Raw genomic sequence first — 14,529 nt, forward strand, 5'->3', positions numbered from 1 at the left:
GTGCTAAGACACTGCACATACTTTCTCGTACAGAGGGTATACCATTATTTTCTTGAAGATACTGCCTGTACAGTTTTATTTAAGGGAAATGGTCTCCATAAAGTGACTGAAATTTAATCAGAATCGTTACGGCTGTTTCCCCCCCCCCAAAAAAGCATGGGGGGAACTATCTGAAATACCCTTATTTTTTAAACTAATTAATTAAGCACTATATCATGAAGACATATGAAGGAGTAGAGGCATAGCTCCACCAATCTTAACCTTGGCACTACATGGAGGTCAGTGGTCAGTTTCATGCCCCAAACCACTTCACCCCAGCTGAAAGAGTCCTCAGTACCCAATGGACAGTAGGCTGGATGGGCCTCAGAGCCGATGTGGAGGTTGTAGAGGAGAGAAAATTTCTTACCTCTGCCAGTGATGAAACAGATTCCCCTGTCATCTAGCCTGTATACCCGATGAACTATTCTGGCTATTTCTGAAGCTAGAATGTTTATTTCAAAAGGCTTGTGCATGTTTCTGAAAGAGAAACCTTCCCCATGAAGCGAGTGGGTGGGTGGGTGGGTGGGTTGGCTGGTTGGTTACTTAGTTAACTAGTCAGTCATTCAGTTAGTTAGCAGGTACAGCACCTCAATTCATGCTTTAGGATTAAATGCCTTCATGTCTTTAGAAAACCTGTCAATGAAGATAACATTATAGCTTCCCAGATACCAGCATCCAAGCAACAAAAATCTGAATGTACATTTATCATTTTCATAAAAATATTCAAAACCAAACTGCACGTGTGTTCACCCTCAATGTGGCATTCTACCAACTGCCACTAGCAGTGCTGCCCCATCACCCTTTCTCACACATGCCGTTACTTACCAATCCCTGGCCATAACAACACAGGCTATTTGAATTTGTGATGACATTACAGTATATACATCAGAAATCTTCCACTCAACAATTTCCTGTGTTACCTAGAAAGACCCCCATACAAGAATTAGAGTGAGAATGTTGTTCTGATGTTGTGCTGTGTTTCTGCTAGCGTTTACTTCACACAACAGGCAGCTTAATATAACCAGCAAATCCCACTCCCCGTAACTGATGGACAACGGAGAATTTACTGAACTTACTGACATGCCTCTGTCCAGAATTACCTAACATGAAGGTGGCAAATATAATTACTAAATTCTGCATCCTCAGGCTGTTTATAATTTCAAGGGATAGGTCCCCGGATGGTTGAGTGCAATCCAGCAACTGGTTCAAAAGTCATTAGGCACATAGATGTAACACCATAAACCTCACGTTTCTTATAAAAGAAGGAAGTAGGCTCGAAATGTGTCTCACCTTGATGTTGTCCCTCTCCATCATTAAAAGACCATACAGCTCTATCACTTACCTGTAACGAACCAAGGTGCTCCTGCCATTCAGTCAGCATTTTCTGGAAGTCCTCCTTGGCGTGGGGCTCCAGACTGGTGAAACTCCCATCCAAGGGCACAGCAAGTGGCAGCACAGCCAAATCACCATTCAACCTGACACAATGCATTACACAAATAATTCTTTCGCATTACACAGTTGTCTATTACAGAACTGAGTTATTCACTGAGGCCAGCCTGCCCCACAACTTCATGCAGATGCCTAAAATGTGTATTGATTACACATAACTATACTGAACAGTACCAGCCTTCAAATTCGTTTTCAAAGACATGGAAGATATGCTGGAAAAACAATGTATGAGGGATGTTAAAATGAAACCCGAAGGAGAACTGTTTTAGACGAAGGAACAAAGGACATCAAAAATAGCCTCCAGGGTTGCTGAGGCAGTCATCCCATTGATGCACGAGCAGTAGAAACAGTTTGCATTATAGAATTTCAAGAACATGATTCTTCCATAATGTGGGGACAAGCAGCATTTATGAGTATGTGCCACTTTGGTGGCCTTTAGGAAAGCTTCAGTTTTTACAAAATGCAGGATATCCATAGCACTTTATTTGCTCGCATCCTAAGTCTGGCAAGTACGGTGGGTGGGGAACAACTGCCGTTTTGTTTTTAGCCAAAAATTCCTGCACAATGTAAGCCGTATGCGGTCGTGCGTTGTCATGGTGGAGTACCCAGTCGTTCATGCGCCACTTCTCTGGACGTCTTTTCCTCATGTCCTCCCTCAAATGCCTTAGAACATCACGACAGAACTCTTTATTGACTGTCTGACCAGGAGGGACGAACTCCTTAATAACAATCCCGTCAATATCAAAAAAACAGATCAACATGGACTTAATGTTGCTCTTGACTTGTCGAGCTCTTTTTGGCCGAGGTGAAGAAGGGCTCTTCCATTGCGACGATTGCTGCTTGCTTTCAGGGTCGTAGCCATAAACCCAACTTTCGTCACCAGTGACAACCTTCGAAAGAAAGTTTGAATCCTCTTGAAGCTTTTGCTGAAGTTCCCTGCAGACTTCCAAGCAATGCTGCTTCTGTTCATTTTGCAGCAGTCGTGGCACAAACTTCACCGCAATCCTCCTCATGTTCAGTTCCTCTGACAAAATTCGTTGACATGTACCATAACTTAGTCCCAAGGTGTTACAGAGGTCTTGGATGGTCAGTCTACGATCTTGCAGGATCAGATCCCTAACTTTCGCGATATTTTCTGGCGTTTTGCCTGTTGACGTCCATCCCGAATGATCGTCATCATCAGTCAATGTTCAGCCATTTTTAAAATGCTTATACCAATTGTAAGTTTGTGTCTGGCCTAAACTGTTTTCACAAAAAGCTTGCTTCAACATTTGGTGCATTTCTGCAGCGGATTTCCCAAGTTTGAAAGAAAACTTTATACAGACACGCTGCTCTCTCAGGTCAGACATCACAAAACTGCAAACTCACGGAAACACAACAATGGAAATACGTTCACCAACAATAAATCCAACCACTCAACTCGACACCGCTTGCCACACTGATTCAAGAAGGATGTGTGAGGAGACATCTAGCGGTATTTCGATGTATTCATAACCATTCGCACACAGAATTCAAATTTTGGTAACTTTTGGATTGCCCCACGTATATTTCAACTGACCTACTTGGCTGCAGGAAATACAATGTTACTAATACATGAGCGTTCCACAACAGGTGCGTGCAAACCTCATCAAATTTGAGTCATTCCTTCACTTCTTTACTGACCAGATAAATTAAACTTTCTGCTGCTTGTACAGTTTATGTTAAGCTGCTGCAGGCAAAGCATATTTATGCCCAACATTAAAACCTACATCAAACCATACTGCTGGGTTAGATACATATTTCAGAATAGTAACAAGTTGTGATTTCTCAAGCATTTGTGAAATAATTAAGCAAGCGTTACTCAATGCACACATAGCCTAGCTTGGGTATTTAGTAACTAACAATGGTCTACCAAACGGCGATCAACTTTTTTTTGCAAGATAAGGTAATCAACATGAACTGTGTATGATAAAACTCCTTGCAATTTCTTCACACCACCTTTTGTTGACTGTACTTACTCCTGTTCTGTGCCCCAGAGGTCAGGAGCATCAAAGTTTCTGCTAACAGCAATCTCGTATGATGGAAACTCACTATGTAACATATCCAACAAAAGTCCCTCCGAATCTTCCAGTATGCCCTGCAAATAAAACACCTGAAGATCAGGATATAGATCAGGACTGGTCAACCAGTGATCCTCTGGTCACATGTAGTCCTCTCAATGTGTTCCAATTCGTTGACTGGTAACACAGCTGTGGGTTTACACTGTCTTAAATTACACAGCAAAGTCTGAAATAATAGCTGACATAATACAATTAATATTAACATCTAATCATGTTTCATTCCCAATATAAAAATGTAGTGTCTTTATGTACCACAGAATCTAGAAATAATTTGATCTGTCAGACCCTATCACTATACAACAATAAGAAAAGTAATCACAACAGACTTATACCATAAGACAATGTACAAAATACGCAATAATGTCAAACACAAAATATTCATAAAAAAAAAGATTCAAACAAATTCAAGGTATAGTTACACTAATTTTTTCAGTGATGGTAAAATATTACAGTGGTTATAATTTGGGAACCAGCACAAATAAAACTGCAGACTCACACGAGTCCAAGATATATTATCTGGCAAGCTATCCAAGCCTCACTGGACAGCATGCGTGACCATCAAAATATACACCAGTGGTGGAACAAGAACTCATAAAACTGGAGTAGTCAGGCACTTCCACATTTTAACAAAAATAAGGACAATATTGTCTTGTAGAGACCCACTGCTAGGCAGGGACTGAAAACAAACAAGACAACACTGGCAGTCAGCAGACAGCGCACGAAGGGACAGGCTGAGTGACGAACACGTGGGAACTTCAACAGATACGCACATAACAGTAGAAGAGCTGTGTTTTCTGCAGGTCCACGCCACGGCCTTATAAACGGGACGAAGATTGGAGCTTAGATCAGTTGTGGGATATGTGCCAGGCGGTAAGGACGTGTGCCAGGCGGTAAGGACGTAAGCAGAGGACAGTGTTAAGATCCATTACCAGGAGACAGCTAGTGAAGAAACAGAAGACTTTACATGGGCTGCAGATACTGATCTCTATGAGTGTGTAAACCAGTGAAGTTGTTATAGTAAACTATAATTATGATCTGTAAGTGGTCAATAAATCCAATCCCCAATGCAAACAAAATCTACAGTCACTCAAAAATGTGACAATATATCTGCTGCATTGAGAGATCTACCATCTGAATTACAAGGAACATCGGATCATAGGTCAAACATTTTTGTTCAAAAGCTGTCGACCCTCGCACACATGTAAAACACTGTATGCACAAGAAGTACAAACAACTACCACTCAAAATACACACTGTTTCATGCCTGCATCTTGCCATTTAAAACAGCTCTAGAACCAGATATGAAGAAGCCTCCATTCACAGAGTTTGGTGATTGTCGGGGCAACAATTCCTAATATCTGACTTTCCTTTAAACTATCATTAGACATATATAACACCTCTCAAAGATTTGCTTATTTCTCCCACTTCAGTGAAATGCTTCATTTCTGTAAAAACAAAGAAGTGTACAGAAGACAGAGTGACTGAAAAGAAGGAAATACTTATGTTATTACCTGGCAAGAGCAGATATGTAAAGAGAGTTTACTTCATGTATCATGTAGGTTTTTAACCATGATACCACAGTTGGTATAGCAACTGGCTACAGGTGGACAACCAAGGGGTTGGAGTTTGAGTCTTTGTAGGGTCAAGAATTTTCTCTTCTCCACGTCATCCAGACCGGCTATGGGGCCTACCCAGTCTCCTATCCCATGGGTACTAAGTACTCTTTCCCCGGGGATAAAGCGGCAGGGGACTGAAGCTGACCACTCACCTCCAACTATTGCCAAGTTCAAGAAAATGTAGATCTATACATTCATTCCCCATATGCCTTCCTGGTGTGGTGACTAATTAGTTAAGCACAGGGACAATTTTACCTTTTTTGTGTAGGTTTTAGATGGTTAGTATAATATACACAGCCAGAGGTAGCCTGTCCCTATATTGCAAGCATGCCTTTTAGCCCCACAACATATACCAGCTATTATAAACAATACCTGATCATAAAGTGGTGATGAGATGTTGGAGAAGTGTTCATCATCATGTATGTTGAGGATTCCAGTTTCCATGACAGGATTCTTGTACTGGAGAGGTATTATCCTGAAAAAAATACCACATTTCATAAGAAAACACAATAATCTAACACAGTGCTGTTAGATTTCTTTTTTAAAAGTACACAACATACATTTCTGGGAATGCAGCATAGTATTTTGGGGAAATGGAGCAACATCTTTTAATTACATCAACCCTGCAGCACATATATCATTTATTTCCATATTTATATCTGTATTCTTTATGGGAACACATACATAATGTAAAATACTTTAAATTGACTATTACTGGGCATGTGTTGCACTACTGCAATGGCACATGCTCATAGTAAAGCTGTCTGAATGTCACGTTTTTTTTAATACAAAAAGGCGAAGAGCCTCATGAAAATCCACTGGCTGGTTGGGTTAGAGAAACACAAGCTACTTGTGTTTTCTCGCACTATGTGTATTCAAGCTCGAGTCAACATGACAACAGACCAACAATTAAAAAACAAAACTCACCGAAAGCCATGCAACTGCACCTTTGTAAAATGCTCACATTCGTGTGCTGGAGTTCCCTCTCAAAAGTATAGAAAACATGAAACATAAACTCCATTCTCCTCTGCAAGGTGTCTACAAGATTTCTGAGAATAAGGTACAAGCCTAGCACATATTTCATCCCATTTCACTTCAATGAGCACTCAAGTGTTTTGATTTGCTTCTCTCTGCCCAATAACATCCCCTCATTCATTGAGCTGAGCCCTTCTTGACAGGCAGCAAGTTGTGGAGCTACTCAAGAACTTCCCAACATTATAAGGAACCCGAAGGTTCATTACCATGTTCACAAGAGCCCTCAACTGGACCCTATCCTGAGCCAGATCAATCCAATCCATCTCATCCCTCTAAGATCCATTTTAATAATGTCCACCCACCTACATCTTGGTCTTCCTAGTGGTCACTTTCCTTCTGGTTTCCCACCAGTATCCTACATGCATTCCTCTTCTCCCCATTCATGCTACATGCCCTGTCCATCTCATCCTCCTTGACTTATTCTAATTATACTTGGAGAAGAGCACAAGTCATGAAGCTCCTCGTGCAATATTCTCCAACCTCCTGTCACTTCATCCCTCTTCGGTCCAAATATTCACCTCAACACCCTGTTCTCAAACAGTTCCTCCCTTAATATTACAGACAAGTTTCAAAACCATACAAAACCATAGGCAAATTATACTTTTGTATATTTTATTCTTTATGTTTTTAGACGGCAGATGAGAAGACAAAAGGTTCTGCACTGAATGCTAGCAAGCATTACCCAAAATCAATCTCCCCCTTAATTTCCTCCTGAATCACATTTTGATTTGTTATAGTCGTTCCCAAATATCTGAAGTGTGCCACATTTTCAAAACATCTGTTATCTATCTTTATGTCATGATCTTGCCCTGCACTCTGGTGACTACAGACAGCAAAATATACTTACAGCTGATGTGTCCCGTTTAATTTCAGTCCCACCTGGTTTCCCTGGACCTTCCTAATGGTGTATTCTAAAGCAAAGTTGATAAGGACTGGCGATAAAGCATCTCCTTGTTTTAGACCATTCTGAATATGAAAATTATCAGATAAATGTTTACCTACACGGACTTTACTATACATTTTGTTTAAACACATTTTAATCAGCCTAACTAGTTTCATGGGTACCCCAAAGTCTATCTGAATACTGTATAATACTTCCCTCCTAACGTTATGGGAATCTGCAACCAGATCACCATTCTCATACTTCACTAAGTTGCTTCTAGGTTGGTGAACTCTCTTAAAGTCATGTATTCCTCTCTATACGTCTCTAATGTTCTTGTTCTTACGGTTCATTACAAGCTCAGTTTTGTTTTTCATCTTATTCCTGATATGCTTGTGGTTTCACATCTCACATTATTCAGATTATCGCCATTTATTTTGCTTGGATCCAATAAGAACCCCATCTCTCAAAATTTATGATTGAATAGTTTTTACTTGCATCTGTAACATCATGAAATTTACGCCTGAATCATTTCCTTATTCTTCATTCAGGTATGACACATAAACTGTTTCTACGCGTAAGTGTCCTGTTGCATTCGGACACAAATAGTAAAGCAGGTGTCACATAACTTCAAACAAGGCCAAGAGTAACCTGGAATGCGCAGAAGAAAAATTTCAGACAATGGGGTGGGTTCGAGGGTGTGAGAAGTGACAGGCAGCCAGTTGTATTTCTTCTGCGCATTCAAGGTTACTCTTGGCCTTGTTCGAAGTTACGTGACACTTGCTTTAACACAGCTGAATGAATACTGAATACAGCAGATGAGGCTCTGGATTATAATCACAAGGCAAATAACATATAATCTCACTTTGCAGGAACTGCTCAAAGACTTACTGGGGTGACTGGAAAATTATAATGTGTAAAGGCTGTTGTCCTGCTGTCTGCACTGCTAGGACAGTACATGCCATGCTAGAAGATGCAAGTAGCTGTGTCCCTCTCATCTCTGTGGTGTGAGGAATTCTCAGATGAACCTCAATCAGCATCTCTAAACTAATATCAATGTCTTCAATGGCTGCCAACCCTATAGCACTGAAACATTTAAAATCCCCTATTTCTGGCCAATGACCTGTTACCCTGAGACAAACTCCAGCTTTCAATGCCATTGTACCTGGAAACTTAAAATCCCCCTACCACAGATGATAAACCTGGACCCTTGACTTAAAATATGTCCACCAATACCACATAACAAACATTTAAAGTCTCCTACTTGCAAACAATAAATCATTTCCATGTGTTAAAATCCAGCTACCATTGCCACAGTAGCTGAAAGTGTTAAGTTCCATATTCCTGGTTGGCAGACCGTGTTACCTAACCTAATCTGGCCGCAATGCCACGATAGTAGCATATTCAAAATCCCCTGTTCAAGGACGAGAAACCATTCCCCGCCCCCAAGTTAAAATCAACGTTCTCCATCCAAAGAGACATTTCTAAAATCAGGGTGCAGTTTATAAGCAATTCTTGAAGAGAAAGAAAGTCAATGGATTGCTTACATCCACTAAAGGGACACAGTATGTCTGCACTCATCAGTTCTGGTATTAGCAAAAAACTGAACATGTAGAACTGTTCAGTGGTCATATGACAAAGTGTCCATTGTAGTTCACACCCAATTTCTTACAACGAGATATATGAAAAATAATGCTGAAAAGTAAAAAAAATTAAGTAGGTGCATGAAATATTGTTTTCTGCTTCAAGACAATACAATTCTGGGGATGTGGCTTAGATTTGGTTAACTATGGCAATGAATTCCTAACCTTGACATTTTACAGAGGTGAACAGCGAGCGTCATACCCCAGCGGTTTTCCCACTGAAGGAAGATGTCAATATCCATCAGACAGGAGACTGGGAAGTCTCAATTTGCCTGAATGTGTGGGGAAGAGAAAAACTGCTATCCCTGCTGAGCAACAAACCCTGGGTGTACAACCTATAAAGTCACTTTACTATATTCCTAGAGTAACTGTCCAGTTTATGGGGAGGTCAACTGATGTTTGTGTATGGTTAGGCTTTTGTGAAATTCCTCACTTTCGCCTCACAATTGAAATTTTCCCCCTCAGACAAGCAGCAAGTGGCTTGGGTCAAGCTCGAGGCCAGCTGCCCATCCGTAAATCAGTCAATTTAATGCGTAAAACAAGGCCGAGTCCTTTAGAAATTCTAAACTTGACAGGGGAAGTCATAAATTTAGCAGCGTCGTTTCCTGCTACCCCAAAATCTCAGTTTGACAGCCATGCAGCAGGTGGCAAAGTTCACCCCTAAACTGTACACTAGTGGATATTTGCTTTTCTAACTGGAGGAGAATGATAAGCAACTTCCCAGTCTGCCCGGTCCAGCCAATCATCGTCTGAAGTGGGAGGTCCTTTGCCCGAATTTTGGGTAACGAGGGCAAATATTACCATTCAGAGGGTGCTTGGCAAGGAGGACTCTGAAAGTTACATTCACCGGGGGTACACGTATTCTGATCCCCATAAACACGCCCTGTGGTGACTATTAAGTGTGCATCTCAGAAAACAGTGAGAAGCCTACATCCACTACTCTGTGAAGCGTCACTACAGTGCTGTTTCCGTACAAATAGTGCTGGTTGAATAAAGACTTCAAACAGTTAATTGGTGTTGAGGTGACTTCCCTACGCCTAAAGCCCCACTAATCGCCCAAGACGTGGCCAGTCAACACGCCCTGAGAGGAGTCTAATTGCTCTACCGAGGCTAGCAGAACCGAAGGACGGTTACACACTTCTATATATCAGGGCACACAGTAGTGTAGTAAGGCACTATGCCACAAGCCAGAAGGTCACAGGTTCAAGTCCCGATGACGTCATTGCATTTTTTTCAATTGATCTAATCCTTCCAGCCACACTATGGCCCTGGGGTTCACTCAGCCTCTAACAGAAATGAGTACCAGGAATTAATTAAATAATTTTCCTGGGGAGTAAAGCACGGCTGGCACGTAAGGCTGACAACCTTACCGCCATCTTTGAGCTGATTGTCTAGATAATGTGGGACCCTCAACGTCTCACCAGGCCTTCACGGCCTGGTACAGGGATAGCTTTACTTTACTCCCTTACTTCTATAAATCAGTTCACAGCCCCCCTTTTGGAACTTAAATAAAGCTTGCCCAAGTGTGGCAAGACTCTTTGGTAAACCCTAAACCAGCAGTTGTGATTACTGTGGTAAACACTCACTGTTTACTGAAAAGTATGAAGAAACAGCTGACTTGCAGACGTCTTCCAACATCTGATCCTTAGGTCAGTGACTGAGCAGTCCAATATCAAAACATTGTACAAGCTGCTAGGGTGGGCTATGCCCAAAAGCCTACAACATTAGACGGAGGAAACCACCCCAGAGCCATGGGACACCGCCTGTACTGCTTCATTATCACTGCACTCTTCTGCATCCAAAGTGAATCCATGCCACACTACTTGCAACCAGAGACATGCCTACAAGGATCGGCCTAAGGCTAGATAAATATGGTACTGTGTAAATCAAATCACCCATAAATGTAGGCAATAGTGGACCCCAGTGTTACAAGTTTACTCCCTAGAAATCACAACCTCATAAGAACTAGAAACGCTACCAACTGTAATCTGTGAAGATAAGATTCGACCACCACTTGAACCCACCTCCCTGAAGGACCCTCAGTCCATACCGCCCCTTTATGTTGGTAAAGTTTTCCAGGGTGCTCGTCACAATCTAGGCTATCGCCCCTAGGTGCCCAGCAAGTAACAGCAATGGAGATAGTACTTCACTGCATAATAGTGTACATAAAAAAAATTAAAAAATAGTATCATACCGTATTTTCAATTTGACCGAAACAAAAGTAGTATTATAGCACAGACACTACTCAATTTATGTAACAATTGTGTTCGAAAAAAAAAAAAATTAGATGGTGTTTGTCTGTAAGCGAACTATACCGACCGAGCGATCACTCCTTGTTTGCGAAGTTAGTGCCAACTTTAGTGGATAGAGGGTGTCGCGTGGTCAGCGCAACGAATAACCACGGCAGTTAATTTCAGTTTTCTAGACCGGAGCTGCTATTTCCTTGAAATAGCTCCTCAATTATCCTCATGAGGCTGAGTGGACCCCATTCCATACCCCATAAACGTTCTACATCTGAGGGTCAAACAATCTCTGAAGTACAGCTGAGGGTATACACTAAATACAGAAATAAAGAATTGGATATTTGGTGTTCACCAACATACATCCTCCAATACAGCACCGTGGGTAGCAAATGACAAATTAAAGCAGAAAAGACTATAGTTCTGTCCTGTTTTAAAGCACAACGTTAGAGCTGTTCTGAAAGAAATCACACAATGAAAATAACCGCAGAAGTAGGAATGGTGATGTATTTCGAATAACTATTTTGTAGTGAATTACACATTTCAAAAACCTAGAAACAGATTATGCAACCATATTATAAATGCTGCACTGTAAGCTACTAATTTATTTACTTATCAGTTATTTAATGACAGTGTCTGTAGTTCAGGCTATATGGCATTAAATTGTAAAATGATCAATGAATTTGTAATGGAAGGGGAAAAAAGGAGGCATTCATGGACAAATTGATGTTCTACCTGGAAGGTCTGAGTAAAACCAAGAAAAACTCCATCAGTAACTCAGTTTATAGGACAAAGTATGAACCTGGGTCCTCACAAATACAAAGCAAGAGTGCCACCCACTCGCCTGTGACATGCAGAGCAACTTACTAATAATTAATTGCACATGTAAGCTGTTCTCTTTTGTTTCTAAAGCTTAACATAATTATAAACGATTTAATCAGTTCATGGCATTAATTCTGCAAACCTCAAAAAATAGTTCAACTAACATTTTAATGTCTCATGTAATCATGAACATGCCAATTTACACTCTAAAAACAAAACTGTCATTTGTACAATGTATGATGCTTATAAATGAACTGTTTGGGTCGAGAATGCATTTATACTGCAGGCATCATTAATGTACTACAAAACTGAGGTTATAAAACGTTTTATATGTAATGTTTCTTACATAATATAACGATCTCATTCGAGATTTGTAAATAGTTCAGCGTATAAGTTTCACTAATGTGATAAACAGTACCCACAAAATTTCGACCAGGGATTGGAAAGTGACCTACTACGGTACGAACTTGCCCCGCCACTAACCCCGGTGCTTGCAATAAAAAAAATATATATGTATAAACCAGCCATGAACAGCTGATAACATATTCTTCCCATTTCTCACAAGAAAAAGTTACAAATATCTTGTAAGGGCTGTGTACGCATAGGTAAGTACATTTCTGGGCTTGAACTGCATATACGGTTACAGAGGGTCTTCGACCGGCGCGAAACTTTCCATGCCACAAAGCACGAAAATTCCGCGCTGCTCACTTGCCGGATCACAACGATAGGGCATGGAATATTCTCTTATTAAACACCTACGCCTTCATTCGAAATATATAATTTGTAGTGACATACTTCACTGATACACTTATACGTCCTTTCTCATAATTTATTAATAAAAGGTCGTGTTATTTTTAGGCGAAAGAAAATAGGCAGCACAACAAAAAAACGCGCTCGAGTCCACATATTTCAGAGTTTAACTGACGGTAACAACTTATTAGCAACCAAGGGCTTTATTATATATAGTGAGATCTTCATAAAAAATGAGGATACATCAATAAATACATTATTTAATGTCAACTTACTGTGTAATCCGAAAGTATCAATATTTGTCACATGTGGCTCCGTATTCGCTTGCACGCACACATCAACACACACACCACACAACTACAGCATTTGCACTGATCACGTGGGCAGACTTTCCTACTTTCACATACAGATGGCAGAATTCTCACTTAAAAGTGGTTACCATAGAAACTTCTGACGCCACAACACCGCTTATTTCAAAATTTTAAACAAAAACGAAATTCCGTAATTCATATCATTATGTAATATAGGGTTATCACTAAAACAATGAGTATGTTATTTTTACGATTAAGAACTATGTACTTATCAAAACATTCATAGTATAAAGATCTGATAAGAAGACGTGGAATTACTCTGCCTTGATGTAAACAAATTGCACTTTCCAAGTCATCTCATTTGGATTGCTAGAGGATGTACCGTTATTTTCTTGAAAATATCATCTATACAGTTTTATTTATACAGATAGTCTAGATAAATTCTAAAATTTTTAACAAAATCATTAGAGCCGTTCAAAAAATGCACTTTTATATGCAGAGGCTAGTGTGAAGGGCCCCTATTTTTGAAGTTGGACTATTGAGTAACTAGGCACCTACCTATGATAGATGAACTCTCAAATACCGAATATGGATACAATCCATCACACCATTCAGGCACTAGCGAGGCATATACACATACACACAGCCAGAATTCCATAATCATTTTTTCATACTGAGCTGTGCTCAAAACATGTAAATCTGTTAAAATCATAAGGTAGAATTTGATTTGTTTCATTCTGGTCTGTCACACTAATATTATGAAAAAGTTGAATAGTTCTGTCTGGTGTGACTGGGTAACCAATCACACTGGATTGAACTATTTAACTTTTTCATCATAAGGTAGATATTTCATGATGAAAACCATCTCAGTACTATGCATATGAGAAAGTAAAATGATTTTCTTTTCAGCTTATTAAATTTTACTTAAATTTATAAGCAGAAAAAATGATGAGATACAGATACTAACTGAACTGTAAAAATAAACTGAAGTACTAGGGAAATTCATTTTTACTCCTGGTAATGTATAACTTAATAAAATAAATGAAACATAATCTTACTGTACATTTGTCATTTACCAATTGCACATGCACTTTATGCAATATTCATTCACAACAAAAGTCTCAAAAACACACACAGCTTCACCATGTGTGCCTGTCTGTTCATCTGTCTGTCCACTTATGACTCAGGCAGCAATGAATTGATTTTCATTAAATCTGTGTATCTTGAACATAAAAAAATACATTTGAAAATATCTATAACATTATCAGACATCTCCAATACGATGACAGGTTTTGATTTTGAACTGAGGGTATCAAAGCTGCAATATGGAAATGAATTTCTTACACAAACAGGTCTCAGAAAACATCTGAGTTCCCCACTAGCTGCAATTTTCTTCAACAGCCTTGATGATAAGGTAAAAGAATTAACGAGAATTACCTTCTTTCTGATGAGACCAGAAAATCACCGCTGGGTACTATTAAGTGATCTTGCTGCGAAAGTGCTGTTGACAAAACCCATGACCATAACAGATACATAGAATCTCACACACAAGAGGGCAGAGAAAGACTTTTACGTTAGCCCTATTTGTACAGTAAACAGTACAGAAAAATTATATTGAATGATGTATTGCATACAAATGCACATA

At 39.8% G+C, this 14,529-nt stretch overlaps 1 protein-coding gene across 3 annotated transcripts in view; it reads right to left on the minus strand.

Annotated features, from left to right (window-relative positions):
- Positions 1–13,185, minus strand: part of LOC111870987 — a 31,558-nt gene extending 18,373 nt beyond the window's left edge. For 2 of the 3 annotated variants that reach the window (XM_023863694.2, XM_023863692.2), the window contains exons 1-4: positions 12,170–12,216; positions 5,576–5,678; positions 3,486–3,604; positions 1,382–1,514 (exon numbers count right to left, since the gene is read on the minus strand). In XM_023863694.2, coding sequence (XP_023719462.1) covers positions 1,382–1,514; positions 3,486–3,604; positions 5,576–5,678; positions 12,170–12,171 — 357 coding nt within the window. In that variant the 5' untranslated portion in view covers positions 12,172–12,216. Of the gene's footprint in view, positions 1–1,381; positions 1,515–3,485; positions 3,605–5,575; positions 5,679–12,169; positions 12,217–12,848 lie in introns of those variants that run through there. The other variant, XM_023863693.2, reaches the window with a different exon arrangement.
- Positions 13,186–14,529: the final 1,344 nt, after the last annotated feature.

The sequence above is a fragment of the Cryptotermes secundus genome, unplaced genomic scaffold (genome assembly GCF_002891405.2).
Source record: "Cryptotermes secundus unplaced genomic scaffold, Csec_1.0 scaffold1044, whole genome shotgun sequence".
NCBI classification, from domain to species: domain Eukaryota; kingdom Metazoa; phylum Arthropoda; class Insecta; order Blattodea; family Kalotermitidae; genus Cryptotermes; species Cryptotermes secundus.